Raw genomic sequence first — 27,910 nt, 5'->3', positions numbered from 1 at the left:
GGGGGCACAAACTTGCCCAGTGAGGTGAAGTGAAAAGTGACAGTATTACATGTCAGAAATGTAAAGTGTCAGATTTAAAACAAAAAATGGATTAATTTATTATTATATGATAGAGAGATTTGGTAAGTTACTATCAAATTTGTAAGTAAGGGGAAAAAAAGTAAGAAAGAAAAAAAATTTTTTAAAAATAAAAAGCCACTCGCTTCGCTCGCGGTTGACAAAAAGAACAGATTCGAAAAAAGATTGTATGAAATTACGAAACTAAGCCGCGAGCGAAGCGAGCGGCTTAAGTAAACAACATATTTCCGATTAACGATACTCAAAATTTTTAAATTTTATTACATTTTTTTGCATTTTTTTTAAAGCTTCTTAACTTAAATCATGGAATGTCTCAAAGACAAAAGTAGCATACAGCATGCAAAGCTAAAGAAAGATAATCATAATTAATACCTTAATTTTTAATATTACGCATTTTTAGGTGCAAAATTTAAAAACATTCTAATACAATAGAGCAGTTTCCAAAAGTAGCATACAGCATGCAAAGCTAAAGAAAGATAATCATAATTAATACCTTAATTTTTAATATTACGCATTTTTAGGTGCAAAATTTAAAAACATTCTAATACAATAGAGCAGTTTCCAAAAGTAGCATACAGCATGCAAAGCTAAAGAAAGATAATCATAATTAATACCTTTAAAGTTTAAAATCTTGATTTTTTTTAAAATCAAATATTTATAACTTTAATACATACAGCTTAAACCTTATACTTGTTTTCTCTTGTGAGAAAGCAATCTTACAAAGCTAACAATCCTAAAAAATAAAGAATTAAAATTTAATAATTTAATCTAAAATTAAAATCAAAATTAAATAAAATGAGTTCTTTGTAATAATACTTTCAAGGTAGGATATATTTTAGTGGGATCTATTGAGTCATCACTAACAGCATTGAGCAATCTATTGAGCATTGAAATACTCTCGATTTTTCTTTGTCTTTTTACATCAATTTCTGCGTTAGTTGCTTTTTCCATGATCCTAATAACACGGTCATCTACTGGATTTTGATCAATTTTGAGTTTGATAACGAAAGATGGTATCACTTTTGTATAAATTTCTATAATAACATCATCAATTCTGAGATTTTTTTCGATCAGGAAAATAGTCATGTTTGAGTGTTCTAAAATGAGCTTCGGCAATATTGTTAGTTGCGTCGCCTTCACGCCTGTCACGAGCAATCCATCTTGATATGTTGTAACGCCATTGTCTGTTAAAGTATTGAGATGCTGTTGGATCTGTGTCGAGCAACTCCAGAACTTGATCATAGGCAGCATTTGCTTCTTCCTCATGTTCTGCATCTAATTTGAAGACTAAATCCTTCATCAAATTATAGAATTGTTCAAATTTTTCTTGAGAAGAAAACTTATTTGATTTGCGAAGAATTGCACGAAGAACATGTACTCCGCATCTTATATACGAAAAAAAGAGATCTGACGTTGTGTTAGATCTCAGTAAAAGTGACACTTACATGTCAAAAAAATATAATGAGTTTAAGTAATTAAAATTGAGGGTGAGAGTAGTATTGTATGAAATAATATCTCTCACCCTCCAATTCATCCAAAGGCTAATATTTTCTACATTTCCATAACATTCATTTCAACGGAAACTCATTCAAAATTCTATATATTTAATTTTTCAATCTTATTCAATTTCATATTCAAAATTAATTTGAATTACATTCAAAACATTTATACCTTATTAATAACATAATATCATTTGTTATCAATATACCAATTCGGCTGTTCTAATTTTGGATTCCCATTCATAAATTGATCAATCTATATTGAAACCTATTCAAATTATTTTCTTATTGATAACATTTTATTTTTATTTGTCTTCAACTATTCATTTATTTTATCATTATTTTTCGATTTTTTTTAGTTTCAAATTTTTTATTATCTTTATTGTTTTTTATTTTTCTAATTTTTAAAAATTTCTGCTTAGAATCTTAATCTCATTTTATTTTTCAATAAAAATTCATGTTTACCAATATTCAATCACTTTTCTCGTTCCCCAAATTTTTATTTTATCTTAATCGTTACTAATTTCTAACACATTCTTTTATAAAAATTATTCTGATCGTAATTTTAATTTCGCCATTGTAGTTATTCACTAATTTTTAGTTCATTGTTGTTTAAAAAAAAAAAAAAAAAAAAAAAAAAAAAAAGGTAGTGGGGCTTCCAGGGGCTGCGCCCCTTCTAGCCCCGAAGATGTTTTGTATAAATGAAGTTTTTATTCGGAGGGCTTCCAGGAGCTTTTCTCAAATTATATATGTTTTCATGTTTTGTCACTTTTCTGTCACTTTTCAGGAAAAAACATTTTTATTATATATATAAAATGAATTTTACAAAACCACCGTTACCCTTCTTTGGAAATAAGAGTAGATGTAAAGATATTCTATTGAGAGAACTTAAGAAACTACCGAATGGTCTAACATTTGTAGATTTGTTCGGTGGAAGTTTCTATATATCCCATTTGTGCCATATAATATTTCCTGACTCAAAGATTATATGCAATGACTTCGACAACTATATGAACCGTCTCAAACATATACCAGACACTAACAAAATATTGAAAGAGTTAAAAGAAAAGATACCTATAGGTAAGATGGAACGTATACCATTAGATAACAAAAATATTGTCAGAGAGGTTTTGAAAAAGGCAGAGTATATTGACTGGGATAGTATATCTTCTAGACTATTATATAGTGGTGCTATAAGAGTTCATGACATTGAAACACTTATGTCAAAAGTTTTATATCTTAACTATACAAATGTTTTCAAAGAGGACATAGAAAAATATATTGAGGGTATAGAGTTTGTGAGATGTCATTGGACAGAGTTGTATGAAAAATATAAAGACAAGGAAAATGTTTTCTTTATAGTGGACCCGCCGTTCTATAACACATGGGATTTTCAATACCAAGTAGACTGGACTTTGAGAGACTCTTTAGAAACTTTAGACGTTTTACATAACCATCCATGCTTTTACTTTACATCCGATAAAAGTGGTTTGGAAAGTGTCATGAGATGGTTAGAGGACATACATGACTATGAGTTTAGATATGACAAGATAGAATATGAGAGAGGTCCCATAAACTGGAGAAAGTGTCATAACAAAGAAATTTTATTGGTAACTAAATGTGGTTTGAAATAGGACTACTTGTTTTAGGTTTTTTCCATTGTGTCATTTACTTATTTGACGTGGCAGAAAGATATAGAGAATATGAAGATGAACCAATACCAGCAAATGTTCAGCATATGTACTCGTAAGAGATATTTTTATCTAATATTAAATGGACGCACAGAACTTAGCGAATGCACAGCAACCTGGACAACCAAACCCAGAGAATATTCCAAATGAAGTTAGAATACAAACTGCAATGGCAAACTATGGTCAAGTGCCAACAGATGTACAAATGCAAACTGCCATGTCAAATGACGCTGCGTTAGGTTTGCCACCATGGTATGCAAATATGAGATGGAAAGAATTTTATACAAACCCTGAAGTGGGATATAAACAACTTTATGCAGATGACGCGAACACAGGAGTTGACCCAGAATATGTTTTCTACCAGAGGAGAAACAGAATGTATGAGCTCCAGTTAAAGAATGCTATGGAACTCAACAGGAAACGTAAGAGACTAGGCGGACATTAGATTTTTACATATAGTAAAATGGGTTTCTTCAGTAGTATTGGAAACTTCTTCAGAAGAGTTGGAAGAGGTATATGGAATGGAATAAAATCTGTCGGAAGAGGAGTATGGAACGGTGTCAAAAATATTGGTAAAAGAGTAGGTCAGTTTGTTGGTATTATACCTAAAGACCCTGAACCAGAAGAACAAGCTCCTGTTATACAACAGCCTGAACCTGCACCACAGTCTAGTTGGCAACCAAATCCAACACCTCAACCGTATTAAAAAATTATATTTTTACCGTTCGATAGTAGTTGTATATGAAACTAAGTTCTAAGTAAAACGCATGGTATAATGGAATTATTCTTTTTCTTCCATCTGTTGTAAACCATACTTGAAAGTCTGAAATACTTCCACTTGGTGGTTCATATAGCTTTGTAGCTTTTTCGTAAAAGTCATTTGCCAAGCATAAGAAAGAGTTTTGGGCGCCAGAAAATGAAGCATGAACAATAATAGCATCTGGGTCGAAAACATTTTCATATGTTCCATTAGGGTTTTCGACTTCATAATAGTCCGGGTGTACTGGATACCATGCAGGCTGATTTAACATCCTCATAAATCTATGCCATGCCAAGTTGTTATATTTTGTAGAAATATAAACGTTTTCTCCAAGGTCTTCTATTTTATTGATTTTAACAGTTGCATCTTTCCTGTCATAAACAATATCGAGATGGTACTCTCCTTCGTCAATGTTATACTGGTTTGCATATTCGAGATAGATTTCGTTTATTTTTTCTTGAAAAGCTTGAAGAGTTGTTTCTAAGTTTACAAGCAAATTCACTTGTAAAAGTTTTCCCTGTTCAAATTTCTCATACGTACGTTTTTCTTTGTTATAGTATCGAACGGTAAAACCGACCGTAAATGGGAAACCATGTATGGCTTCTGAAATGAACTTCATTCTACGAAAGCCAACAGCTTTTGTGACAGATGGGTCTCTTAACCATCTCAATGGGTAGTCAAAACGATAGCCTTCATGCTTTACGGTCTCTGTCTCAAACTTTTGACCGACATTAGTAAAAAGTTCATCTAATGGTTTAGTTGTAGCAACTCTTGAATTTTCTTTTTCTATTGAAAGCATATTTTATCTAGAATAAAAATGTCAAATGAAACAGCGTCTATGAGAGAAATACAACACAACCGACAACTCATTTTGCAAGCTCTAAATAAGAACACAACAAACTTTTCAAACTATTCTAAGATATCTGAGTCATTGAAAGAAGGAAACTTAAAACTGACGATAAACCCAATGACAGACGAGTTTCTATTTCAAGACAACAAGAACCATACTGTCTGTGTAAATCCAACAAAAGGAACTTTAAACGAGAAACCTATAGATGAACTTCTTTTGAAAGCAGATGTTGGCAACAAAGCTGACAAAGAGTATGTCATTGAAAAAGTTCAAGAAGAACATGACAGAGCAGATGCAACATATGCAACGAAAGCAGATGTTGACAACAAAGCTGACAAAGAGTATGTCATTGAAAAAGTTCAAGAAGAACATGACAGAGCAGATGCAACATATGCAACGAAAGCAGATGTTGACAACAAAGCTGACAAAACATATGTTGACAATAAAATGTCAAGTGAAGTGACAAGAGCTGAAAACGAATATTCTAAAAAGACTCATACACATACCATTGCAAATATTGCAAACTTACAAGAAACCTTAAACAGGAAAAGTGACGTTGGACATACACATACCATTGCAAATATTACAAACTTACAAGAAACCTTAAACAGGAAAAGTGACGTTGGACATACACATACATCTTCTGAAATAACAGACTTAAACGTTAGCCTTGAAAAGAAAGCAGATAAAACATATGTCAATGAAATATACCAAAGTTTAGTTGGAACAAAAAATATTGAAACTATTGTTGGTGACTTTTCTGTCAATGAAGAAAATAAATATTTTAGATGGCAGTTGGTACAGTCCTTAGAAAATGGTACACGGTATAAACTCATTCCGAAAAATAACAATGAAATGTATGTAAGCTATAAAAAGAACGATGGTACACAAGTTAAAGTTCCATTAGACAACAACTGTTACTTAAACATATATGGAGACGAACAAAAGAAATATTTAAGAGTTTATGAAATGGCAGATATGACATTGCCTGACCCAGCTCCAGCACCATACTATTATGACTATGGAGATGACGAAAGAACACCACATGTAGATGAACAAAAGCTAACATTATATTTAGATTTTTATAGATATAAAAGATATAATGCAATAGAAAAAACGAGAATAGTATACTATTATACAGATGACAGAAATAAATATTATAGTCAAGACTTTACCTACCCTGAAAACATAAGATTATATTATAAAAAATATTCTGACATGAACCAGAAGAAACCTGAAATAGTTGCACTATTTTAAGTTCAAAAGAGACAATCCTATAATATCTCATATGTTTGATTTAATGAACCCAGTAGGTTCTATTTACACGTCAATGGAAGCAAGAGGTCCTCAAGCAAGTGTTTGGTGTTGGTGCATGGGAACAAATAGTCGACAGGTTTTTGTATTGTGCAAACTCTTCAAAGGAAACAGGTGGAAGTAAAACGATTTCAGGTGAAAACTTACCTGCACATAGTCACTACATAGATTTAAGTACATCTCAAGCAGGTTGGCATAAGCATAGATATTGGGATTGGTCAGGAATGACAAAAGGTAAAGGATATGATGTTAAAGACGACGTTAAGTTTGCTATAAATTGTTACTGGGATGACACGCAGGGAGAAGGAAACCATACACATTTCGTTTCAGGATATACGCAAACAACGGGACAGAGTAAAGACTACATGCCACCTTACATGACAGTTTACGCATGGTATAGAATTGCTTAGTCGTCATTTTCAACTTCTTTAGCATATTCGTCTGGAGTTGTCTTATATTTGTTAGGAACTGTCTTTGAAAGTATACACCTTGAACTTTGACAAGTTTGAAACGAGGTCTGACAATAGTAGTTTTATCTTCTGCTTGCAGTGTGTACATTTTGCCATGTTTGCCTAAAACTTCATAATATTCTCTTGTATACTTTCTTCTATTTTTACGAACACGAATGCGAGTACCTGTCGAGTTCCCATTGTTGTCATAGTCAATAGTATTTTCATATGGGTCGCGTTTAGGTATTTCTATTTTTACTTTGTCACCTTTCTTAAGTTTGAAGCCTGGCATTCTTTCTTGTTTGTCTCTTTTGACTAAACTATTAAATATATAGTCTTTCTCTAAGTCAGGGTTGTTTTTCATTTCTTGGGGAGTGGTTTCCCAAACCTTTTTGTTTACGGCTATTGTAAATATTTAAAACTTGTCTCATCTTTGCCATGGAGAAATGTCTATATTTGTCGTCATATGACATTTCATTTGCCTCACCACCTTGTGGTTGGTTTAAGTCTCTTAAGATTTTTATACAACTGTCAATGACACCAAGAGCAGAATGGTTTTGGTCGACAATGAAATATTGGTTTACATTTTTTGAACGCAGATAGTTTTTAATATCGTCTGATTTGAAAGAACTTTCACAGTCAGATGTCAGTTTTGTTGGATGGTATTTGTCAACGAATATTGTCAAAGCAGTTTTCACATCTAAAATATTTTTGGACCATAATGGTATGGCTTCACAGTATCTTGTGTTTTGACCAACAAATATTAGCCAGTATGGTGGTCCATCTTCTCTATACCTCGGAATGTTTTCCAAGATATCCATAAACCAAGCATTTGGTGTTGAACTAAAGATTTTTACCATGAGTGCTTTTTTTGTCGCTTTAGAAACATAGGGGTCCTTGTTTGGATTCGTCATTTTTTACCATATAAGAAATGGGTTTATTTGGCGCATTAGCAGGAGTTGCATCCAGATTTTTGCCCGCAGTGGGAACAATAGCCAGAGGTGTATTTGGAGTTGGAAGGAAGATTTTGAGTACATTAGGTATACTGAAAGAGAAAGCACAACCTATTATACAAACTGTACAGAAAGGTTGGGATGTAGCACGAGATGCAGCAAATCTTATTCCAAATCCTGAAACAAGAGGAAAAGTTCAAGGCTGGATGGACAATGTAGGAAGACAAGCAGGAAACTATTATAACAAAGCAAATGACTACTATAACCAAGCAGGACACTACATGGACCAAGGTGAAAGATTCTTTAACAGAGGATATAACCATGCACAACAGTGGGTAAACAACAACCAACCTCAACCGCCTCAAACGTGGGGAATGTAAAATTTTTTACTGAGATGAAATGAACAATACAGCATTGAGACAAATGGGTTCAAGATGGATTTGTCGACTTCCAGCAGTTACACAACGTGTTTGTCAAGTTCTTCCTATACCTCAGGAAGTTTTAGACCGACTTAAAAAACCTAAACAACCAGTTGAAAACAAACCAAACTAAAATTTTTTACTGAGATGAAATGACCGAAGAAGTTGAAACGGTAGATTTGACACCACAAACAAAAAGTTCAGAACCATTGTCAAAACCTGTCAAAGAACTTACAGATGAAGAGAAAAAATTCAATAATAGAAAGTGCCAGGTCTGGAAATACAAACCCTAACTATAAAGTCACTTTTCATAGAAATGGAACGGCTAGTATCTCAAAAAAGAAACAGACTCTCACAAATAAAATATTGAAGTCTGAAGGAGCTTTCGAGACAACAGATGGAAAAGTTTACTTCACTGACCAACAGTTCATTATAGAACATCTCATTGACTTAGAGTCGAAATATTCTAAACTTTACAACAAACACAAAAAGTTGAAAGGAAAACAAAAACAAATGGCATATGATATTTATGAAGATGTTGACGACACAACTGTTCCTGCAGGTGAGGTAAAGTCAGAGGACCGAAAAGTGACGAAAAACCAATAGAAGAAGGGAAGCCAAAAACTGAAGGGGAGCCAAAACCAAAGGTTAGTTTCAATACTAAACCAAGTCAACCTTCATTAGCTGGTATGGGTTGGCGTCAAAGACTTATGGTAGCTGGTGGTTATGTAAAGTAAAGAAAAAAAATATTTTTTTATTTTTATAAAAATGCCCCCATATAGAATGGATAGAAAATCTGCTAGAATAAAAGCAGAGTTGCAAAGATATGGTTGGAAAGTTTCGAAGAATTTTAAATATAGGAAGGGAGAGACCCATAAAAGTCTATGACAAATTGTCTGGTCTTCGCTACGAAATGGAATTGGAAACAGCACGCGCAAATTATCCAAACAGACTAGAGAGGTTAGAAGAAGAACGTCTTATGGACATGCCTTTCGATGTTTCTGAACCGCAAGTTGAAGGACACGACGGCTTTGCCAGATTCTATTGGAAACATGACGAACAATTGTATCCTTTGAGAAGGAAAAAAGGAAAAGGTGAAGACAAACATGCTCCCATGGAAAGAACAAGATATGCATATGAAAAGTACCGTGAAGTTAGAAGTCAAATTACATCTGGTCGAACCTTTACAGTAAACTTTGACGAAGGAAAGAACAAAGAAGGCTTCATGGGAGTACTTGCTGCCATACAAGACGGAAATAAGAAAGGATACAATCTCAGACTAACCGTAACAGATTTGGACGGTCACATTTACTATGCACATGGCAATGTCACAACAGCCGCACAACTTCTTGACGCTTTCAAGACTACAAAGAGAGAACAAATGTTTGACTCCGACTCAGACATTTGAATGCAATTGAAGGAATTGCAAGTGTAAAATTTGAATGGTACCAACCTAACCCTCAAGCAGTCAGACAACATGCTGGATACTTCCGTTCATAAATAAGTCTGACATTGACTTGACAAGGTATGGAATTTACAATTCAATTGAAACAATTGTCAATGAACCTTGTATTCTTACATGTCTCAGGAACTCTGGTCTTGTTACAGATGAGAAGATGAAGTATCTTGAGTCATGTGTGAAGACAAGGTACATTCTTAGAGGTCAATTGGCAAAAGTTGCACCGTTGGCAAATGTCAATATCCGAGTCAACATACCTACAGCTAAAGGTTCTTCACATGACGACTATGTTGTTGACAAAGACTTACCATGGTTGAAGATTGTAATTGTCCACAACCACTTCATGTTGAACGAAAGTCTTACAAACCCATTGTTCGGAAAAGGCAAGTGCAACATTGTCAGAGCTGTTAACATTCTTTTCGAGAAAGGTTTGTTGGAACCAATTCCAGATGACAAGCTGACAGAAACTTTTGTACCAAAAGACGAAACAAACTTTTCATTGTTAGCAAGACCAAAAGTTGTTCCAGACAAAGTTCTAGTACAAAAGAAGTACACAATTCCAAAAGGAGTTGGATTGTTCGGATACCAACCTGAACCAGAAGAACTTCCAATGAGGTTGCAAGAACTTCAAGATGCTATAAACAAACTTCCATTGAGACATCCAATTGACGTCAAATTGTATTGGAGAGCATCTGAGTTAGGTCAGAAGGTTTTATATGAAACAGGTTGCTTCGACGATGTTTATGAGATAACAGGAGAAGTTTCTCAGAAGATAAGAGACTCACTTGAATTTCCACAAACTGGACCAATTGGTTGCGACAAGTTCGACTCAGATGAAAAGATATACTATGTCGACCTTAACGCTGCGTACATGAGATTTGTCCAATATATTCCGACTGGAATCCCAAACGAAGATGGTGAGTTCCCAGGAAGGAACTATACAGTTGGAAAAGTCATACAACAACTCTATGATATTAGGAAAGCTTCAAACCCCAAACTTGCAATGACACTCAAATTGCTTATGAATTCGACATGGGGATATTCCATTAAGAAACCTCAAGAGATGAAGAGTAAACATTATGAGAAGGTCGACAACTTTGTTGAAAGGTTTTCTCCTTTTGTTTTGAAGTACGAATTCACTCAAGGTCAAAGTGGCTTAGTAACCACATTAAAACCTATTGTCGAACATTGGTCTTACCCTCAGTTCGCAAAGGCAGTCCTTGACAACTACAACAAATTCTTCTCCGAAGTCAAATCCAAAGTGAAGGTTTACTATGAGAACATCGACGCACTCATGACGAACAAAGAAGGCTATGACAAACTCATTGAAATGGGAATGGTCGGTGAAAAGATGGGCTGTTTTAAGCTAGATAAGGTATTTTCCGAAGTTCATGTCCTCTCCAAGCGTAAGTACTGGGGTGTTAAAGAAGATGGTGAAATAGTTAAACATTGCATGAAATAAAACATTGCATGAAGTAAAACATTGCATACCATTTTAAAACAATATATTTTTACATATATTAAATGCTTCAGGTTGAAAGAATACGGTGGAGCCAAAAGTGGCTCGACCTCAAAACAAGCATTTTATGAGCTTACAAAGGGTGTTATGAATGAATTCAAAGGTATTTACATACATCCTGACCTCGTTCATTTTGTTGCTAAATTCAGCAAAAATAATGTTTAGGGTAGATGGGTAGATATAACCTGTCTTCTACCCTCTTTTCTACCCTCTTGAATTTTCATGAATTTTCATGAATTTCATCGTAAATGTTTTGTCATGAATTTCATCGTAAATGTTTTGTCATGATTTCATCGTAAATGTTTTGTCAAGACTTCTTCGTACATGTTTTGTCAAGACTTCTTCATCGTAATGAGCGTAAATGACCCAAAAATAATGTTTAGGGTAGATGGGTAGATATAACCTGTCTTCTACCCTCTTTTCTACCCTCTTGAATTTTCATGAATTTTCATGAATTTCATCGTAAATGTTTTGTCATGATTTCATCGTAAATGTTTTGTCGAGATTTTTATCGTTGTGGTCCGACGGTTAAGCCACAAACGAATGTCCGACGTACCACCAAAAAATATTTTTTATTTTTATTGTAAGAACAGTATGACAGTCGAAGCAAAAACGTTCACGAACAAATCTAATGGCGAAACATTCACAAAAGGCACTTACAACGGTATTGAAGTCTTACGTAGAGACAAGGATGGTTATATAAATGCAACAAAGATGTGTCAGCAGTTTAGGAAAGACTTTAGAAGGTTGTTGGAAAATAAGTCCTGGGAAGAGTATTTTAAGGCATTTTGTGAAGAATATACCAACCCGCGGAAAACAGCGGGTTGCTTTTTATACAAAATTCATGCAGGAATTCCTGATGAAATCAAACAGGTTAGAGGAATGTATGTAGACCCAAGACTCGTAAACTATATTGCAATGTGGGCTTCTCCAAAATATTGTATAGCAGTTGGAAAAATTATGGACTCCATAGACAAGAAAGTTCATGAGAAATTAGATGAAGAAGAACTTGAAGATACAGTAGAGAATGCAAAACCTTTGTTCGAACAAGAAGTTAGAAAAATGCATGAAAAACAAATAGAACATGAACGTGAGATATGTTCTGGTTATAGAGATTCTCCATACGAACTAGACCAATGGGAACAAGAAGATTTAAAGAGAGAATTTAGAGAATATGAACTCGCTAAGATAGCATTTGAAGCTGCAGAAGAGAGGTTAAAAGTTTGGGGTCGTTTTGTACAAAAATATTGTGAGTAAATGAACTAATGTTTAGGGTAGAAGGTTAGATCTAACCTGTCTTCTACCCTCTTTTCTACCCTCTTGAATTTGTCATGAGTTTTCCCGAAATAAAAAATAAAGTTGGTTTTTTTAAAAAAATATTTTTTTATTTTTATTGTAAGAACATGTTAGCAACAACAGCACCAAACTCGTTAGTCATGAACCCAACTTCAATGTTAGTAGAGATGAAAAGCTTCATTCCTTCTTCATATACTTTTGAGACAGAAATCCAGAAGATAAAGCAAGAACTTCTCCAAGGAGATCTAAACTGTAGTGCGAAAGATGAAACAAATGAACAGTATCTTTATGAAATGCAGGATATTATTGACCATTTACCCAAATTGCCTGAAATCCAACAACAAAAACTCACTATTCCAGAATTCGATGAAATAGAAGTCAAAGCAACTGACTCAGTAGAAATAAAGAAGTTCATACGAAAGGTAAACTATGAGTTTCTTGGATTTCATTGCAACCACAAAGTCATGGACAAAGATTGCGATATGGTATATAAGAACATCTCTGACATATACAAATCTGGGGAGTTTAAGACCTACGACAACTTTGTTTCGTTAGTTGCAAAATGTGTATGGCAGATAAGAGATAAAGATAGAAGAGGTAAGATATGGAATGAACAGATAAAACCCGCAACTTTTGAGTTAAAGAGAGCAATTGACGCCTTAGTCATACTAGCAGGTAAGATTTCAATGTACAATGCTAAAATGAACCCACAATGTTCAAAATGTAAAGCAGCAATGAGGAAATATAACTACTCCGTCAAAGAGATAGAACGTATGCGAAACGACTATGCTGACTTAAAGAAAAGAAGTAGAGAAACCAGCAGAAGATAAAATGGACATGTTGACATTTCTGAACAAAAACTATCCAACAGCTGACGATTTCCTTCTATCTGATGTCAAGAAGAAATATAAAGAAACATTCGGCATAGTTAAAACATTCGATGTACTGACAGAAGAAATAGAAGCTACGAAATTGTTTAGAATTTCACGAATTCACAATGTTTACCATGTAAAACGCTTATAAAATAACTGGGGTAGAAAAGAGGGTAGAAGACAGGTTAGATCTAACCTTCTACCCTAAAATATATTTTTTGGTCATTTACGCTCATTACGAAGAAGAAGTTTTGTATGTTTTAGACCATGTTAGAAAACATGTTAGAAAACATGTTAGATCTAACATTCTAACATAAACATTATTTTTGCTGAATTCAGCAACAAAATTCTGAGTAAAATGGCATATGGTTGCTTCCCTCGGAAAAAACGAGTGAAGAGATTCCGTATGAAAATCGTGAATTTCCTTAAGATAGAAAAATAAAAAAATAAAGTTAGTTTTTTAAAAAAAATATTTTTTATTTTGTATGTAAGAACAGATATGTCAAACATTGAGTTTGAAACAGTTAGAAAGATAGACAATGACACCAAAGTGGTTAGAATAGGTGATTTAAACGTAAGATACTCAAATACAACAAATATTCTTTGTCAGACATTATAACACCTTCTGGAAAGCAACCAAAGGACTGGGTTAGAATTGCTTCTACTCAGAAAATTTTGACAAGAAATCCTGAGCTTTTGATATCGGTAAGATTTCATGGAACTACAGCATATCTCATCGACAAAAGTCTTATACCAATAGTTTTGTTATGGTTAGACCCAGTTGTTGGATATAACTTCATAACATATGGTTCATTCGACTCAGAACGTTGCAGTGAAGGCTTACTTTACATCGTTCAGAAACCGAAGGACTTCAATACAAAAAGATATAAGATAGGAAGAACATATAATATAACTAAAAGATATGACAGTACAGTCAATAGAGTCAAGGTTGTGTTCGTTAACGATATGAGAGCTGCTGAAACAGAACTACTTGAAAAGTTTGAGAAGATGTATGGTGCTCCCACGAAAGGTAAAGAAACGTTTGAAGTAGATGAGATAGATAAAGCTATAAAATTATTTGACGAAGTTGCTGAAAAATACATGTAAAAATAACGTTTACCATGTAAAACGCTTATAAAATAACTGGGGTAGAAAAGAGGGTAGAAAGGAGGTTAGATCTAACCTTCTACCCTAAATTATATTTTTGCTGAAAAATGACCAAAAATCTGAGTAAAATGGCATAAGATTGCTATCCTCGAAAAACCGAGGATAGAGATTCCGTACGAAAAACAGTGAAATTTCTCTAGACCGACTTCCTTCGGGGTCGCCAAAACTCTATGAAAACAGTGAGTTTCCTTAAGATAGAAAAAATAAAGTTAACGCTAGTTTTTTATAAAATATTTTTTTATCCTGTATGTAAGGACAGATATGTCAACAACAGAGAACACAACAACAGTTATAGTCCATGAAGCTATAAATGAAGAATATGAGTACATACAGTTTAACAAACAACTCCGTCTCATTCGTTCGGTCAAAGACGATATGTACCAAATGCAAAGTATTTTCAATGCTCTTCGTTCTACAAAGCAAGCACATCATTGGTTTGAAAACCAACAGACAAAAGAACTTTTAGAAGAATTTCCTCATATGTTTGCGACCCGCGGAAAACCGCGGGTCGAGATTCCGTACGAAAATCGTGAAAATTTGCCAAACGGTTTGAGAGGATATTATGTACATAGACTTCTTGTAAATGCTGTTGCAATGTGGGCTTCACCTCGCTATGCTTGTTATATTTTCATGATGTTAGATGAAATTCATAGACAAGAACGTGAAGAGCTAGAGAACAAGCTTGAAGCAAAAGACAAAAACATACAGAAAAGAATACCACGTTCGGTACCAAAAGGAAAGGAAAAGAACTATAAGTATATGATTTATACTGAAGAGATGGAAAATGAAGAAGACAGAGATATGGTTATGTTGCATTTAGTCAGAAGAAACAACAAAAGCTTTTACGACCTTGCTAAGATTTACAAATCTGACAGAAATTGGTTCTATCGCGAAAACTTACCGATTTCAATGACACCAAATGAAGATGTGAAACAAATAGTTCAAGATACGTTACCTCAAACACACTATGATATTAAAGGTTGTACAATACTTACATTCAAAGAAGATTTGCCATTGTTAAAGGAAAAAATAACAGAGTATTTTGACAACTTCAAACAAGCAGAGTAAATTGCACTCTTTATTTTTACGCTTGACTTCAGATGGCTCAGGTAGGTAAATTGCCTCGTCAAATCCTTCTGGCATTCCGAGTCCTTCCATCCGACTGGAAAAAAATTTCCCGACAACAGGAAAAAAAATTCCTTCCGACAGGAAAAAATTTTCCAGTTGTCCGTCCGTAAACCATTCAAATTTTCGAAAATTGAGAACTTTTTTCCCGACAACTGGAAAAATTTTTCCCGACAACTGGAAAAAAATTTCCCGACAACTGGAAAAATTTTTCCCGACAACTGGAAAAGTTCTTCCTTCCGACAGGACACAAACGGATGACTGACGTTCCTCTTCCTGAATGTCTTCCAAAGCCAGAAGAACCGAAAGCTGCAGCACCACAACAGACTAAGACTAAACTCTTTATTTTTTACGCTTGACTTTTTACAATTTGAACTTTGTTTGCGTAGATATGAATTCTGAAAGAAGTATGAGGGTCTTGTATGACTTTGTACTTCTCCCATAGTTCATGTCTGCCAAACTTACCTGCCATGGACTCTTTCATAAGTTCCATGAAATCGTCTTCGGACAATCCAGGGAAAAGTATGATATCAGTAAGTATTCTTTTAACATCCTTACTTAAACTCTTTGCTGTCTGTACACAAATGACAACTGAGATGTTAAAGTGTCTGAGCTTCTTAAGAATTCGACACATATCTTGTTCTCTGTTCTTTAACAAAGGATGAGAAGCAAAGTCATCTAAGATAAGAAGACATCTATGAGGGTAAGTCTTCCAATCGTAAGATTGCAATTTCTTCGAAATGTATTCTATCTCTTTCTGTTTGTTTTCTGAAGTGTTTCTTCTCTAATATTCTCTGCATTTCCTCATTTGGGTCTTTAAACTTCGAATTTATATACTCATTTATAGCATTGTACTTCAAAACCCTTCTTTGGTACTTCTTTATCCAATCTAACAACTCAGTATCCTTTATACATACTAACTTAGACTTTTTTATAATATCTTTGAACGAATTTACGGTTTGGTCAAATTGACCAGAAGTACTACAAATGACTACTAACTCATAGAATGGGTTCTTCTCATCTAGTTCTTGTTGTTGTGCAGCCATTTTAAGATAAGTGAAAGTCTTACCCGACCCAGGTGGTGCGATTAGACCTGTTATACCATTCTGAGCAAATAGGAACTTGTCATGTATGGGTTTTATCTGAGCATTTTCTAACTTCCTCTTGTTCTTGTTTAAAACATTCTCAAATTTCTTGTCAATGTCAGCAAACTTTTTTTCTAACATATTTTTAGAAAAATTAAAATTTTTATCTTTTTGAAATGTCTAGCGATTTCGCTATCTATATTCGAGACAAACTTTTCGACAGCAAAACATCTGTCGACCATAAAATCTTACATAGTGTAAACAAGAAAGGTGAATTTGTTCTAAAGTTCTGTTTCTGGGAATATGACAAGAACCATAAAACATTACAAAGAGCAGTCTTAAAATTTGTCAATGACAGACTTGTTGACAGAGATGACGCCGATTGGAAAGATGAAGTCCAACAAAAGTTCTTAGAATGCAAAGAAGGCACATGCGCTGTTCTTGAAGATGAAATAGAAAACAGAATAGAAGAGCTATTAAAGGACAAAGAACTTTTACATAAATATGGTTCTGAGAAATTTGACATAACTCCACCAGAAGAAGAAAGAAGAAGAGAGAAAAGAAAGAAAAGAAAGTAGAAGAAGAGAAGAAAGAACCTGAACCAGTTCCAGAGAAAAAGAAATTTGACATGTAAAAATAAAATTTATTTTTAGAACATTTCTGGGTCAATGTCAATGTTCTCTTCCTCTTTAGGGGCAAACACTGGCTTAGACTCTAAAATCTTTTTACCCAATTTACCTTGAACTTCAACTATCTTAGACTCATAATATTCATAGTCGTCTGCTTTCTTTGGTTCATAAGGTATAACAAGTTTGTATGCTTTGCCTTCTTTAAGGTTTGAGAACCTTCTGTCAAAATTTTCTTTGACTGCTAACAACCTTCTATGTCTAAGTCTTCAAAATTTCGCACCATTTTTAGTCACAATAGCAAACTTACTGGTTCGATGTTCCAAACTTTGTCAAATGAAGACTTTTCAAAAATGGTAGAAGTAAACATTCAAATAAGCGAATGGGTCTAGTTCTTCTTTGACTTCTGTCATGTACTTATTTACTGAGATGAATTTCGTCATCTTTTCTATCGGATAAAAAAATATTTTTTTAAAATTTACTCAGAAAAATTATTTCTTTCTATATTTGCCATTCCGAACTTCGAAAAGATTTTTGACATTTGCCAAGAATGTTCGTTTAGACGCTGTCATATAACCATACTCTTGACAATACTGTTTATATTCATCGTACAATGACCTTTCATCTAAACACTCAAAGTTAGTCTCATCTATAAACAGTTCATATACACTCTTGTTTGCTTCTAACAATGTTTGTCTTTCTTCGGTATGTGGAATTTGTCTTGGATTGAACTTAGAAATATCTAATGTCATGAAATATGAGAACAAGTGGTTGTAAAAGTCAGATGTCAAAGTTTCTGCTAAGTCGTCAAAATATTCTGTATCTTGCATATGAGAATCTGACGTTCTGACAACTACATATCTTCTGTCAGAACTTTCTAACTTCATCGGAACGGCGTTGTTTGAAACCATGATGAAATTTGCAACATTTTACAAACTCTTTGTCTTTATATTTTCTTTCAACAACTCCAACTTTGTCTGTTATAAGACTCTTCAAAGCATCTGAGTTTAAAACTTTTTTGTATCTATACTTTTGAAGTTCGTTACATACTATAAGTTTCATATTCTCTATTGAAGAGTTAAATTTACCGCAGATGTTTTCTAAGTTTGTCAATTCGGATTCGAATAGCCCTCTAACAGTTTGCACAAAATATCTGTAAAGAAAGTATTCTTACCAGTTCCTTGTTTTCCAATTATAATGAGAGCAGTTTCATTTTAGCACTTGGATGTTGTAAGATGTTTGCAAACCAACATAAGATATTACTCATAGACTCTTTCGTTTCCATTGCATATAATTTCTTTGACATGGTCTAACCAAGCTTCTATAATATTTTCTTTCCATTCTACTTGTTCATATTTATATCCAGTGAAGATAGAATAGAAGTTTGGAGAAGGTGTATAGAACTTTATACCACGAACTGAAAAATCTTCTAACTTTGACAATAAGATATCCCAAGCATCTAACATCTTCATTCCAACTTGTACGACTTTTATTTTCTTAAGTTTCTGTCTACATTCTTGTTCTGAAACTATTGTCGCTTTAGGTTTGTTAAAGACTACATCCCATTCTTTCATAACATAACATTCTGGGCAGAGTCGACATAAATGACTAAACGTTTCAAATTCTCGACTGCTTTGTTATAGTCTCGAAATGGACACATATTTCTGAACGCTTGGAAGTCATAAAATCTGAAACATCTATTCTGTACATTTTTTATAAAAATAAAAAAAATATTTTTTTTTTATTCTTGAGCTATTTGTTGCATTTGTTCCATTTGTTGCATTTGTTGTTCTTGAGCTATTTGTTGTTGAAGTTGTTCTTGTAATACAAATACTTTCACCAGTTGCATCTTCCAATTCGAAACTTTCTGCCGTCATTGACAAATACATAGGACATAAAAGTTTTACAGGAACAAAGTTTGCGTCAACTAACGTTAAGTTTATGTTTGCCAAAGTGTTTGAGTTTACTAAAGCTGAAACTCTGCCATTCGAATGAACAATAGGCAAACCAGCAGAGAAAGTGTTGTTTATACGCATGAGTATCTTTTGGTCATAATAGTTTCTGTCGACATTCGAATAACACTTTGAACCTAAGTTTGAAACAATATATAAGATTGGTGTGCTTAAAGTCAATGGAACAGACAAACCTTGTATGACACCTTTTCCTGTTATAGGAAACTGTTGGTAGTAAAAACCAGATATAAGTTTTGTATTATAGCTCATATCGTTTATAGTAAACTCAGTCGGACATCCAAACATAATGAAACCTGCTCTAGTTGCAGCACATGTTACATCCGTCCTTAAAGTATTAAATAAGTCAACAAACTGTTGGTGGTATATCTGAGTAAGTATCTTCAAAGAAGTATTTTTTACCATTCACAACAATAAAATCTTCATGGTGTCAAAAGAGCAAAAACAGGCTTTAGTCGTCATCGTGTTTAAGGTCAGTTTACAATATCGTCCTTGAGGACTTTGTAAGTTTGTTGTTATAGAATTATATGACTCAGGGTTTTTAGTCGTAATAGTATAAACCACTATGTCTTCTGCCATTTACTTAGCAAATAAATTTTAATGAAATGTTGTGGTCGTCAAATATTTTTATGACGTCTGGGAAACTAATATTTTAAGTTCAACGTTTCACCTCCTTTCATAACGTATATCTTGTCAATGACAAATGCACACTATCCAATATAATTTTAAAGCTAGAGGAAGTTTTAACGCGCATTTCCAATTTTCTTTGAAATTAGATCATATGATTTATAGTATACTCGCGAAGGTACTTCGCAGGCTCATAGCAGATTTCTATACTATAAACTTTCAGTTTTTAATATAATGATTTAAAAACTTCATGAAGGTGTCACAAATTGAACATATTTATTTCAAACAATTTACAGGGTTGATATGTGGTATACGATTTTTCGTCAAAGATTACATACGATATTTTTAAATTAAGTTTATTTTTTAAATTTTTCACCTTCTCTATATGATGTTATTATTGAGTCAAATCTGTTGAAACTTCTTCTTAGTATTTCAAGGTTCTGTATAGAGATCTTTTTAACAATTATTGGTATTTGTTATTTCAAAACTGTGAGAGAATTATTCTGCAACAAAGAGACTTACGAGTATGCTCACTATAACATTCTAATGGAGTACATGTTTATTTTTGTGAATCGGATGTATTTGAAACAGAGTGATACTATTTGTTTATCAAAATCGGTCCCATACTTTTGTGTGCTTGTTTCGAATATGTGCTTTTCCACGCCTATTCTTACCATAAGTCATCAGAGACCTCGCAGTAAACAATACATAACTACTTTGGCAACAATATGGTTAATAAGTATTTATTGAGACTGCTGATGAAATTAATTAAACAACATCTCTACAAAACAGAGCTCTCCATCCAGGCGGAAGAGGACTCATTATTAATATATTAAGAGCTTTGTTTGAAAACACTTACAGTACATTCTCTAATTATATTGTTCGCCGAAGTACACATTTTTAATCTTTACGAATATGCAAATATTAACACTAGTGTACGGGTATCCTATGGAAAGTATGCATTTCTCTTTGCGTGTGGCCAACTTGTGTGAACACGTCACAAAACAAATATGGTACAAGAGCAGTTTTTTCCACGCTCACCACTACATATATTCAGGCATCAGCATCTATCCAATATAGAAATCATCGAGAGTCTTCGGTATATGTGGCCGTTAGGAATTTGCAGTGTTTACATCTCAGACACAATATAAGAGCGGAAGAAAATTATCTTGCTCATTTAATGATATAGCAATTACTTTTTTTTGCGAGGAATTGGATTATCAAGCGTCGTGTTGACCAAAAATTATCGTGTAATCAAATATATCAAGAGCAAAGGATTAGGGTAATACGGTATTGTTTGCATTATATATGTAAGGCTGTTCCTTCCTTTATGTCTTTTGATTGACATCTGAACGTTGGAAATGGTTGGAACAGTAAAGGAGTTTCTTGGGAAGCAGGACATAAGAATATAACCACACAAAACCTATTTAAACACAGGATTATCATATCCTTTTATCAATAAGTCATTAAGGAATAGGGAATTAGAGAAGATGTCATTTTTTATCATGATTTTTTCACATGGTCAAAACTGGCTACTTGGTTCGCATCCATTTGACTGATATTAACAGGTAGAGGGAAATAATTCCTAGGTTCCTATAATAGTTGAAATAGAACAACTTAATCTGGACCTAGCTGCTCCCGTCAATAAAAAAAATTTTCCGTACTTCCGAGATGGAAAGCTGCGTGAATTACGAGATCATATTATAGTAAGTGCACGAGATCTGAGGTTGTTTTTCCCAAATCTCTATCAGTAAGCAGGTTGCATTTGAATTTTCAGGAAAGCAGAGGAACCACCTTCAATAATAGGAGCATAAATTCCGTGAAAAGGAGGGGCATATATGTTACTTAAGGGATTTCATAATGTTGAAACTTGATCTGATTAGGGGCTTCTGTCCTAATAATCATTGAAGAGCCGGCTGGGACTCGCGGTTCTCTGCGTCAACATTAATAGATACCATTTAGCATTGGCAAATATTCAGCTCGGCTCCCACTATATGAACGATTTGGAAATATTACCAGCTATTTTCCTAACCCACTAGCCAAATTTTTATATTATGATGGACTTTTTCTCTTGGGATATTTTCATGCAAATGGAAATTGCCAAGTTTTATTCAGATAGATATTTTGTAAATCTCGGTTCTGTTCCCATTTAAATTGTATGAGTGAGTATTGAGGTTTTATGAGTATTCCGCTCTGTATTTTACGTTAGTTCGTCACTTTCACATATGGGCATTAACTAATTACTATAGAACTTTTGCAATTTTCAGGGTTGTATATAAAGTTGGACATTCTTTGTCGCACATATGTGTAATTGGTATGATAAGGAAGATGTTTTAAAACGAGGGGTTATTCTACACTCAGACATTTTCTTTGAGAGCGGTCACATAGGCTTTTTTATGTTGTAAAGATAGGTACTTTTCTAGAAGTAATTTCCCTCAAGAAACAGTATTGGTATAAGATCATTGCATTTCTTGACTCCCATGTAGCGAGATATTAGTAATTGGCCATCGAGCAATTGTTCATAATATATTGGTATAGTTACAATCTTTAAGCAACTCTCGTCGGAGAGCTGTAGCTAAAGTGTTTTTTCTTGGTAAGGTGGGTGGTAGGGAGAGAAGAATAATGATTCATTGTCTATCAAGGTTCGTACTTGGAACAGGTCAAACAAGTATCTGCCAATGTTTCATCCTTGTTCATCTATGTTTAAAGTAAAATCTTGACGGTTTCTATGTTATAGCATAATAATGTAGCATAATGGAAGAGCCCGCTTGTTGGTCTCCATTTTATGTTCTCAGTTCATTTACGGCATACATCTCTGGGATCAAGTCTTATCTCCATGTGAAATGAGTATTGGTCACTTTCATACACTGTCACACAGTTTTGACACGTCACATGAAGATAGTGCTTTGCAACAAGTATTATATTGAGGGATTGTTTAGATTAGCTGTTTTAATGGGTTATAAATCAAATTTTTTGTATTAACATCAATACCCACGCGATATAAGAAAGCTCAGCAAATTATCTTTATTATCAGATTGTAACCAGCAATTTGAAAATTAAGATTTGCAATTATCCGAGGATAACTATTAATAAGGTTGTTAGTGATGCATGAAGGCTAAAGAAATTATTTCATGGGCGCAGAGTTAACTCAAGCTTTAACGGTTATCCCTGAAAATTTAATATTCTTGGTGGGCTGTGCCAACATATTAGAAAAGAGAGCTTGAATATAATTTTTGGACAAGTTCCACCTTCGCTTGTAATTCTCATATATAATCCTATTCCACAATGAGTATATCAAATGACTTATTTCAACGCATAATATTTTGACACTGGAAAATTGAGGAGGGACCGAACTGAGATAGATTAAGGAGAGAATCTAACATCTGGTTCTTTTGTAAATTCTTCATATGAAGTATATTCTACACACATGAACAAGGCATTTAAGAAAACGTCATTGTATGAATGATTAATATTATTCTTTTTTCATGGGCAATATTTGGGCACTGTGCGATTTTTTGGTACGGAAAAAATTGGCTCCGAATACGTTCAATGTCTAAGGTTGCCATTTGGATAGATTTTTATTTGGCAAAAATGAATCTCAGATGGGTCCGGAAAACATGGTAACAGTTGATTATATTATAATTGCTATATTTCCGATGTCCCAGCTACGAACTTATGGGGTTTTGTTCGTTCTCTTATTCAAGGAAAGCACTTTGGGGAATCAGTGGTGGTTAATTATCTGTTGGGTGTTTGTTTCCCGAGGATTTCCCCTAAAAATGGACTAAGTGAAAAGTTTTCTCAGTGTCTAGTGGGTCTTTGGATTGAATTAGAATTTAAACGATTTAGGTATATTAATTATACTTTGTCTCCATATTGCCACACCCAATAGGAAATCAATTATGGGAGATTCATTGCCGCCAATTTGTAAAATAAACACACCTAACAATAAAACAATGAAGGGAAAAATGACTATAAAGAAACGATATAAAATACCGTGTATCAAGTTTTTTTTGAACTTTTTTTGGGCTTTACGGATAAAATTCAACTGGGGGCTTCAGGTTTTGCTTTCATTTTAAAACCTTCTTTTTCCTGTAAGGACGCTAATAGTACACAATTGGTTAACTTTGGTTCTATGTGATCACAGGTACAGGCATTTCTATAGATCTTCGCGTTTGGGGAATCGTGATTAAGGTGATGCAAGAGTCTTTTTTTTCTTCTATGTCAACATTCAATTAGTTGCATATAGGAAAAATGTTCGGGATTTTTGGCTCACTCCTAGCTTAAACCAAACTTTAATGCGTGTGAGGTTCAATTAATTACTCGGGATTCTCGATACCTTAACTTATAGTAACAACAATGTTACGATAAAGAAAAGAGGATATTGATTGTGGTGTTTGCGCCGATGAAGTGTTTCTATGGTGATACTCGGTTTTGGGGAATATAACTAAGTTTTTCTATAGGTTTCTTATAGAAATATAAGTCCTTGAATAGCCATCTATGACCCTATAAATAATAACTGCAATTAAGTTATCTTGTTGGAGGAGCGACACTGTATTGAAGAGTTATTTTAACGAAGCACTGTAGGGAATAGATGTTCCAATATTTTATCATTTGGGCATAAGAACTTGTATTGTTCTTCTAGGGATTTCTTCTTACGATTTTGATAACTTGGAACAAAATACTGCTAGAAGGGTTTAGTATTTCTACATGTCTCTTTGGTTCATCTCGCAAAGTCAGGTTATTAGTAGTCTGTACAAAAAGCGAATTAATTAGATTTCAACTGTTTAATCAAATTCGCAAATATTGAAAACCCTGATTTCGCACTCTCACTCATGCTTAATCTGCAATAAGTTGGTTCATTAGGGAATAGGGGAACCTTCTTCCAACTCACCTTAGTTTCCCATAAGAAAATCAGGACAAGTGTATAGTTTCTGTTAATCAAGTTACCAGGAAACCACTGAATTATTTTTTAAAAAATTCTTGAGATGTCATTTATTTTAAATTATATGCGCTACTAATGAAGTTTAAATATAGTTAGTGATCAGATGGATTGAGAGAGAGGTTGTATATTAGTGACTGCCGATATGTTTATGCGTCAGTTTTATCACATAATTATCTAGGAATAATGAAGGTAATATGTTAAAAAAATTAGATATCGATTAATAAATCTTTGTAAAAAAGGTGATCATTTCAAATTAACGCAATGGATACCTCTTATTTCAGGGTAGAATTCATTCTTCATTCCACTATCGAATTTCCCTCTATATCAAACTGGTTAGTGAGAGGTTCTATAAGAAAATTCTCGCATCACAAAGAATGTCAGGGGTTGAGAAGAATTCAAGTGTTTTATATCATTTCATTTCAAGTGAATCAAAAAAATTAAATTTATTGACTGAACAACTAACTAATAAGTTTAATGTTTCATAATATTGGATTTATAGATGTAATAAACAGAAAATATTCACGAGGTATACACAAAAGTGACCAAGCTTCTCAATTTTTTTGAAACATTTGTAAATTCTAAAATTGAAATGAGAAAAATGAAATAATACTAAAGCTATACAATATTATAAGATTTTAATTATAATTAGGAAAAAGTTTGGGTTTTTGAGAGTATACTTATTGCTATAGGCATGATAGAATGAAAATCTTCCTGAAATAATATCACATAAAACTCATATTATTTTCTAATAATATACTATTTTATAATAAAAATCAAATTCAAATGATCTTTAAAAGCGAAGGATAAACCTACACTCAAAATCCTAGCGAATATCAATAGGGTTGAGTTGGGTTAATACTTTATAATGCTGTATCTATCATATTCATTACCTTGGCCAATTATCGGGAGGTTTTTTTTGTTACAAAATTCATTACATTTTTCTTGTGAAATATTCCTTTATCATATAGTTTGAGCACCTACACTCCTGGCTGGGAAGGTTGGTTGGCATCTTTGGGGCATTATGTTCAATTCCAGAGATAAAGTGCTAAAATTATTTTGAGCATTTTTATAGTGTTTACACTCATGTCCTTTTGGATTTTTAGCACGTCTTATGGCCTCTGTCGTCTTTCACATAATATTATTAAAGTAAACTTGTAATCAGTTTTATGTAAAAAGCATATTACTTTCTTTAATATGAAAAGGAAAGTAAATTATGGTTTGAAGAAAGAAGGGTCTCACGATTATTAAATTGGCGGGTACTTCGCTTAAAATAGGATTTATGGCCAATGGGACTTCTTTCACACTATGAAACTTTTCACATACTCTCATGGGTTCTATATAGGGATCACTATACTATTTCTAAAATAAAAGGAAAGGTCCTGTACAAATTCATGATGGATCTTAAATAAGCGAGACTCGGAGGAAGGTTTTCCAATTATATGGTTAAATATATTTGAGCGGGTAGGACCTCATTAATGATGCTGGGGGGAATGGAGGTTAATGCCTTCTATTTCCACTTATACTCCATCAACCAACTTATAATCTTGGTGAATGGGTAAAAAATGAAATGGGATCCTATATTTTTATTCTTCGCTTTAACGGCCTACACTATTTGAGACCTGACAATTTCTGTCAGAACGATTTATCTGTAGTTGGTTATTATTTTGTCAAGGGAACATGTTTTTTCAATACTAACATTTTGCATTTTGGGACTTTGGGGTCACATTGTTTGAATATTTCTTCAAATTATCATCCCTTCCGATTCATCGTCTGCATAAAGTAATTTTTATGACATTTTTGTAAAACTTTCGTTTGCAAGGTCAGTACAAATAGGTTCTCTTCCTTCTCCCTCCCTAAACTTTCTTTCTAAACGCTTCACCAAAAATATACCATGCTCTAGGCTTCATGTGTGAGTTGCTTTAATGAGATAAATGTTGCATAGAACGTCTCAGTGTATATTTTCCATAAATCAGCCATGTTTCTATAATTCATAACTGGTTCCAAATTTATTGTCATAAGTTTCATATCTTTAATGGGCATTAAATGCCTGCGCTTAAAATACCAGCTATATATCCTCGTTCACCATTGACTTCCATTGCGTCTACAACTTCTTGGAATTGAGTTGTAGTTTATGAACCACCTATCCGGATAGCTTTATGACCCCATCTCAATTGTAGTTCCAATCGTCTGCAGAACAAAAATACGGTTTGTTTCCATCTTGGTTAGGGTTCTGAATGCGGAACTTTTAAACATGTTTCATTTCTATAGTGTATTTTCTTGAAATTTAACCTTTTTTTTCAAACAAAACAGAAGTTCATCCGAAGATTGAACGTTAAATGCTCGTAAAGTAAACAAGGTTGTAGTATTTGTGTACACTTTTTTTGTTCAGTTTCTTCCATTCTACTCTGGATATTTTCATCTGACATGTTGGAGTCTGTTTGTAATGTCGGCAAACATTTTTCGATTCTAGACGATTGAATCAGGTCTAAAAATAGAGTCTTATCTCAAGTCGGAGCTCTGAATAATTTGTTTTATATTCCCTTTTAAAGACTGACTATGAAATTTATAATTATGGACAACAACTGATGTTTAAACCATCACTCATCTATCTCCTTTTTATAAATGGTTAACTTTTATCTTGGATTCAATATTAAATAGATATTATTCAGATCAGCGTTTTTTAGCCCCGAAAGATTTTAGTTTCCGCATACTTATTGTGGCAATAAGAATATCGGACTCAAATACTTTCATCTAGTTCCTGTGAAGATTAAGTATTTCCAAAGGTAGTGACTTGTTTTCGTGTTTCCTTCTAGGCTCTTCTAGCTGTTGTTGCTCGAACTATTTCTTCCCATGTCTGGTTGTATCTGAACTTCTTCGTGGAGTTTCTTGTACCTCATCTGCTGGCAATTCATATATTCCAGACCGTGTTTCAACAATTTCCCTATTACGTCATCCGCATTTCATAAGCTTTTTGTTCTTTTCGTATCCGTCTCTATTTTTTACGTGCGTTTTATGACGAAAGATTGATTTGCATTTTAGCTCATGACATCAAATATCTCGGAAGTAAATTCGTTCAAGTCATTTGGGATGATATGCTCAGTTTAATCATCATAGATCTACTATAGCGAGTCTTTAGTATATTTCATCGAGGTTGATGGAAAAAAAGATTTTATATCGTATTATTGGCGTGTTGAGCACATAAAGCTAAA

The 27,910-nt window shown here is 33.6% G+C and overlaps 7 protein-coding genes and 7 pseudogenes across 14 annotated transcripts, besides 2 other annotated features; 10 read left to right on the top strand and 4 right to left on the bottom strand.

Moving 5' to 3' along the window:
- Positions 1–1,462: part of a mobile genetic element that runs on past the window's edge.
- Positions 865–1,353, bottom strand: TVAGG3_0435730 (MULE transposase domain-containing protein; the record flags this gene model as incomplete). Its single annotated transcript, XM_001299348.1, has 1 exon — positions 865–1,353. One exon carries the CDS (start codon positions 1,351–1,353, stop codon positions 865–867), a length of 489 nt encoding a protein of 162 aa, XP_001299349.1.
- A 1,888-nt stretch (positions 1,463–3,350) lies between the features above and the next one.
- TVAGG3_0435710 (uncharacterized protein) lies at positions 3,351–3,713 on the top strand (the record flags this gene model as incomplete). Its single annotated transcript, XM_001299347.1, has 1 exon — positions 3,351–3,713. The coding sequence occupies one exon, from the start codon at positions 3,351–3,353 to the stop codon at positions 3,711–3,713; it is 363 nt and encodes a 120-aa protein (XP_001299348.1).
- Positions 3,714–3,731: 18 nt separating this feature from the next.
- On the top strand, positions 3,732–3,974 carry TVAGG3_0435700 (serine threonine-protein phosphatase family; the record flags this gene model as incomplete). The annotated part of the gene is made up of 1 exon (XM_001299346.1): positions 3,732–3,974. One exon carries the CDS (start codon positions 3,732–3,734, stop codon positions 3,972–3,974), a length of 243 nt encoding a protein of 80 aa, XP_001299347.1.
- A 4-nt stretch (positions 3,975–3,978) lies between these two features.
- TVAGG3_0435690 (uncharacterized protein) lies at positions 3,979–4,827 on the bottom strand (the record flags this gene model as incomplete). The annotated part of the gene is made up of 1 exon (XM_001299345.1): positions 3,979–4,827. One exon carries the CDS (start codon positions 4,825–4,827, stop codon positions 3,979–3,981), a length of 849 nt encoding a protein of 282 aa, XP_001299346.1.
- A 537-nt stretch (positions 4,828–5,364) lies between these two features.
- Positions 5,365–19,695: a mobile genetic element.
- Positions 7,994–8,146, top strand: TVAGG3_0435680 (uncharacterized protein; the record flags this gene model as incomplete). The annotated part of the gene is made up of 1 exon (XM_051233981.1): positions 7,994–8,146. One exon carries the CDS (start codon positions 7,994–7,996, stop codon positions 8,144–8,146), a length of 153 nt encoding a protein of 50 aa, XP_051103711.1.
- TVAGG3_0435670 lies at positions 8,166–8,750 on the top strand (annotated as a pseudogene). The gene has a single exon. A coding segment is annotated over exon 1 (585 nt).
- TVAGG3_0435660 lies at positions 9,128–10,934 on the top strand (annotated as a pseudogene). Its single transcript has one exon. A coding segment is annotated over exon 1 (1,807 nt).
- Positions 11,586–12,248, top strand: TVAGG3_0435650 (uncharacterized protein; the record flags this gene model as incomplete). The annotated part of the gene is made up of 1 exon (XM_051233980.1): positions 11,586–12,248. The coding sequence occupies one exon, from the start codon at positions 11,586–11,588 to the stop codon at positions 12,246–12,248; it is 663 nt and encodes a 220-aa protein (XP_051103710.1).
- On the top strand, positions 12,395–13,261 carry TVAGG3_0435640 (annotated as a pseudogene). Its single transcript has one exon. A coding segment is annotated over exon 1 (867 nt).
- Positions 13,741–14,266, top strand: TVAGG3_0435630 (annotated as a pseudogene). The gene has a single exon. A coding segment is annotated over exon 1 (526 nt).
- TVAGG3_0435620 (KilA, N-terminal/APSES-type HTH, DNA-binding family) lies at positions 14,588–15,394 on the top strand (the record flags this gene model as incomplete). Its single annotated transcript, XM_051233979.1, has 1 exon — positions 14,588–15,394. One exon carries the CDS (start codon positions 14,588–14,590, stop codon positions 15,392–15,394), a length of 807 nt encoding a protein of 268 aa, XP_051103709.1.
- TVAGG3_0435610 lies at positions 15,794–16,677 on the bottom strand (annotated as a pseudogene). The gene has a single exon. A coding segment is annotated over exon 1 (884 nt).
- On the top strand, positions 16,713–17,170 carry TVAGG3_0435600 (annotated as a pseudogene). The gene has a single exon. A coding segment is annotated over exon 1 (458 nt).
- On the bottom strand, positions 18,904–19,594 carry TVAGG3_0435590 (annotated as a pseudogene). The gene has a single exon. A coding segment is annotated over exon 1 (691 nt).
- Positions 19,696–27,910: the final 8,215 nt, after the last annotated feature.

The sequence above is a fragment of the Trichomonas vaginalis genome, chromosome V (assembly GCF_026262505.1).
Source record: "Trichomonas vaginalis G3 chromosome V, whole genome shotgun sequence".
Classification (NCBI taxonomy): domain Eukaryota; phylum Parabasalia; order Trichomonadida; family Trichomonadidae; genus Trichomonas; species Trichomonas vaginalis.
This window is presented reverse-complemented; position numbering and strand designations above follow the sequence as displayed.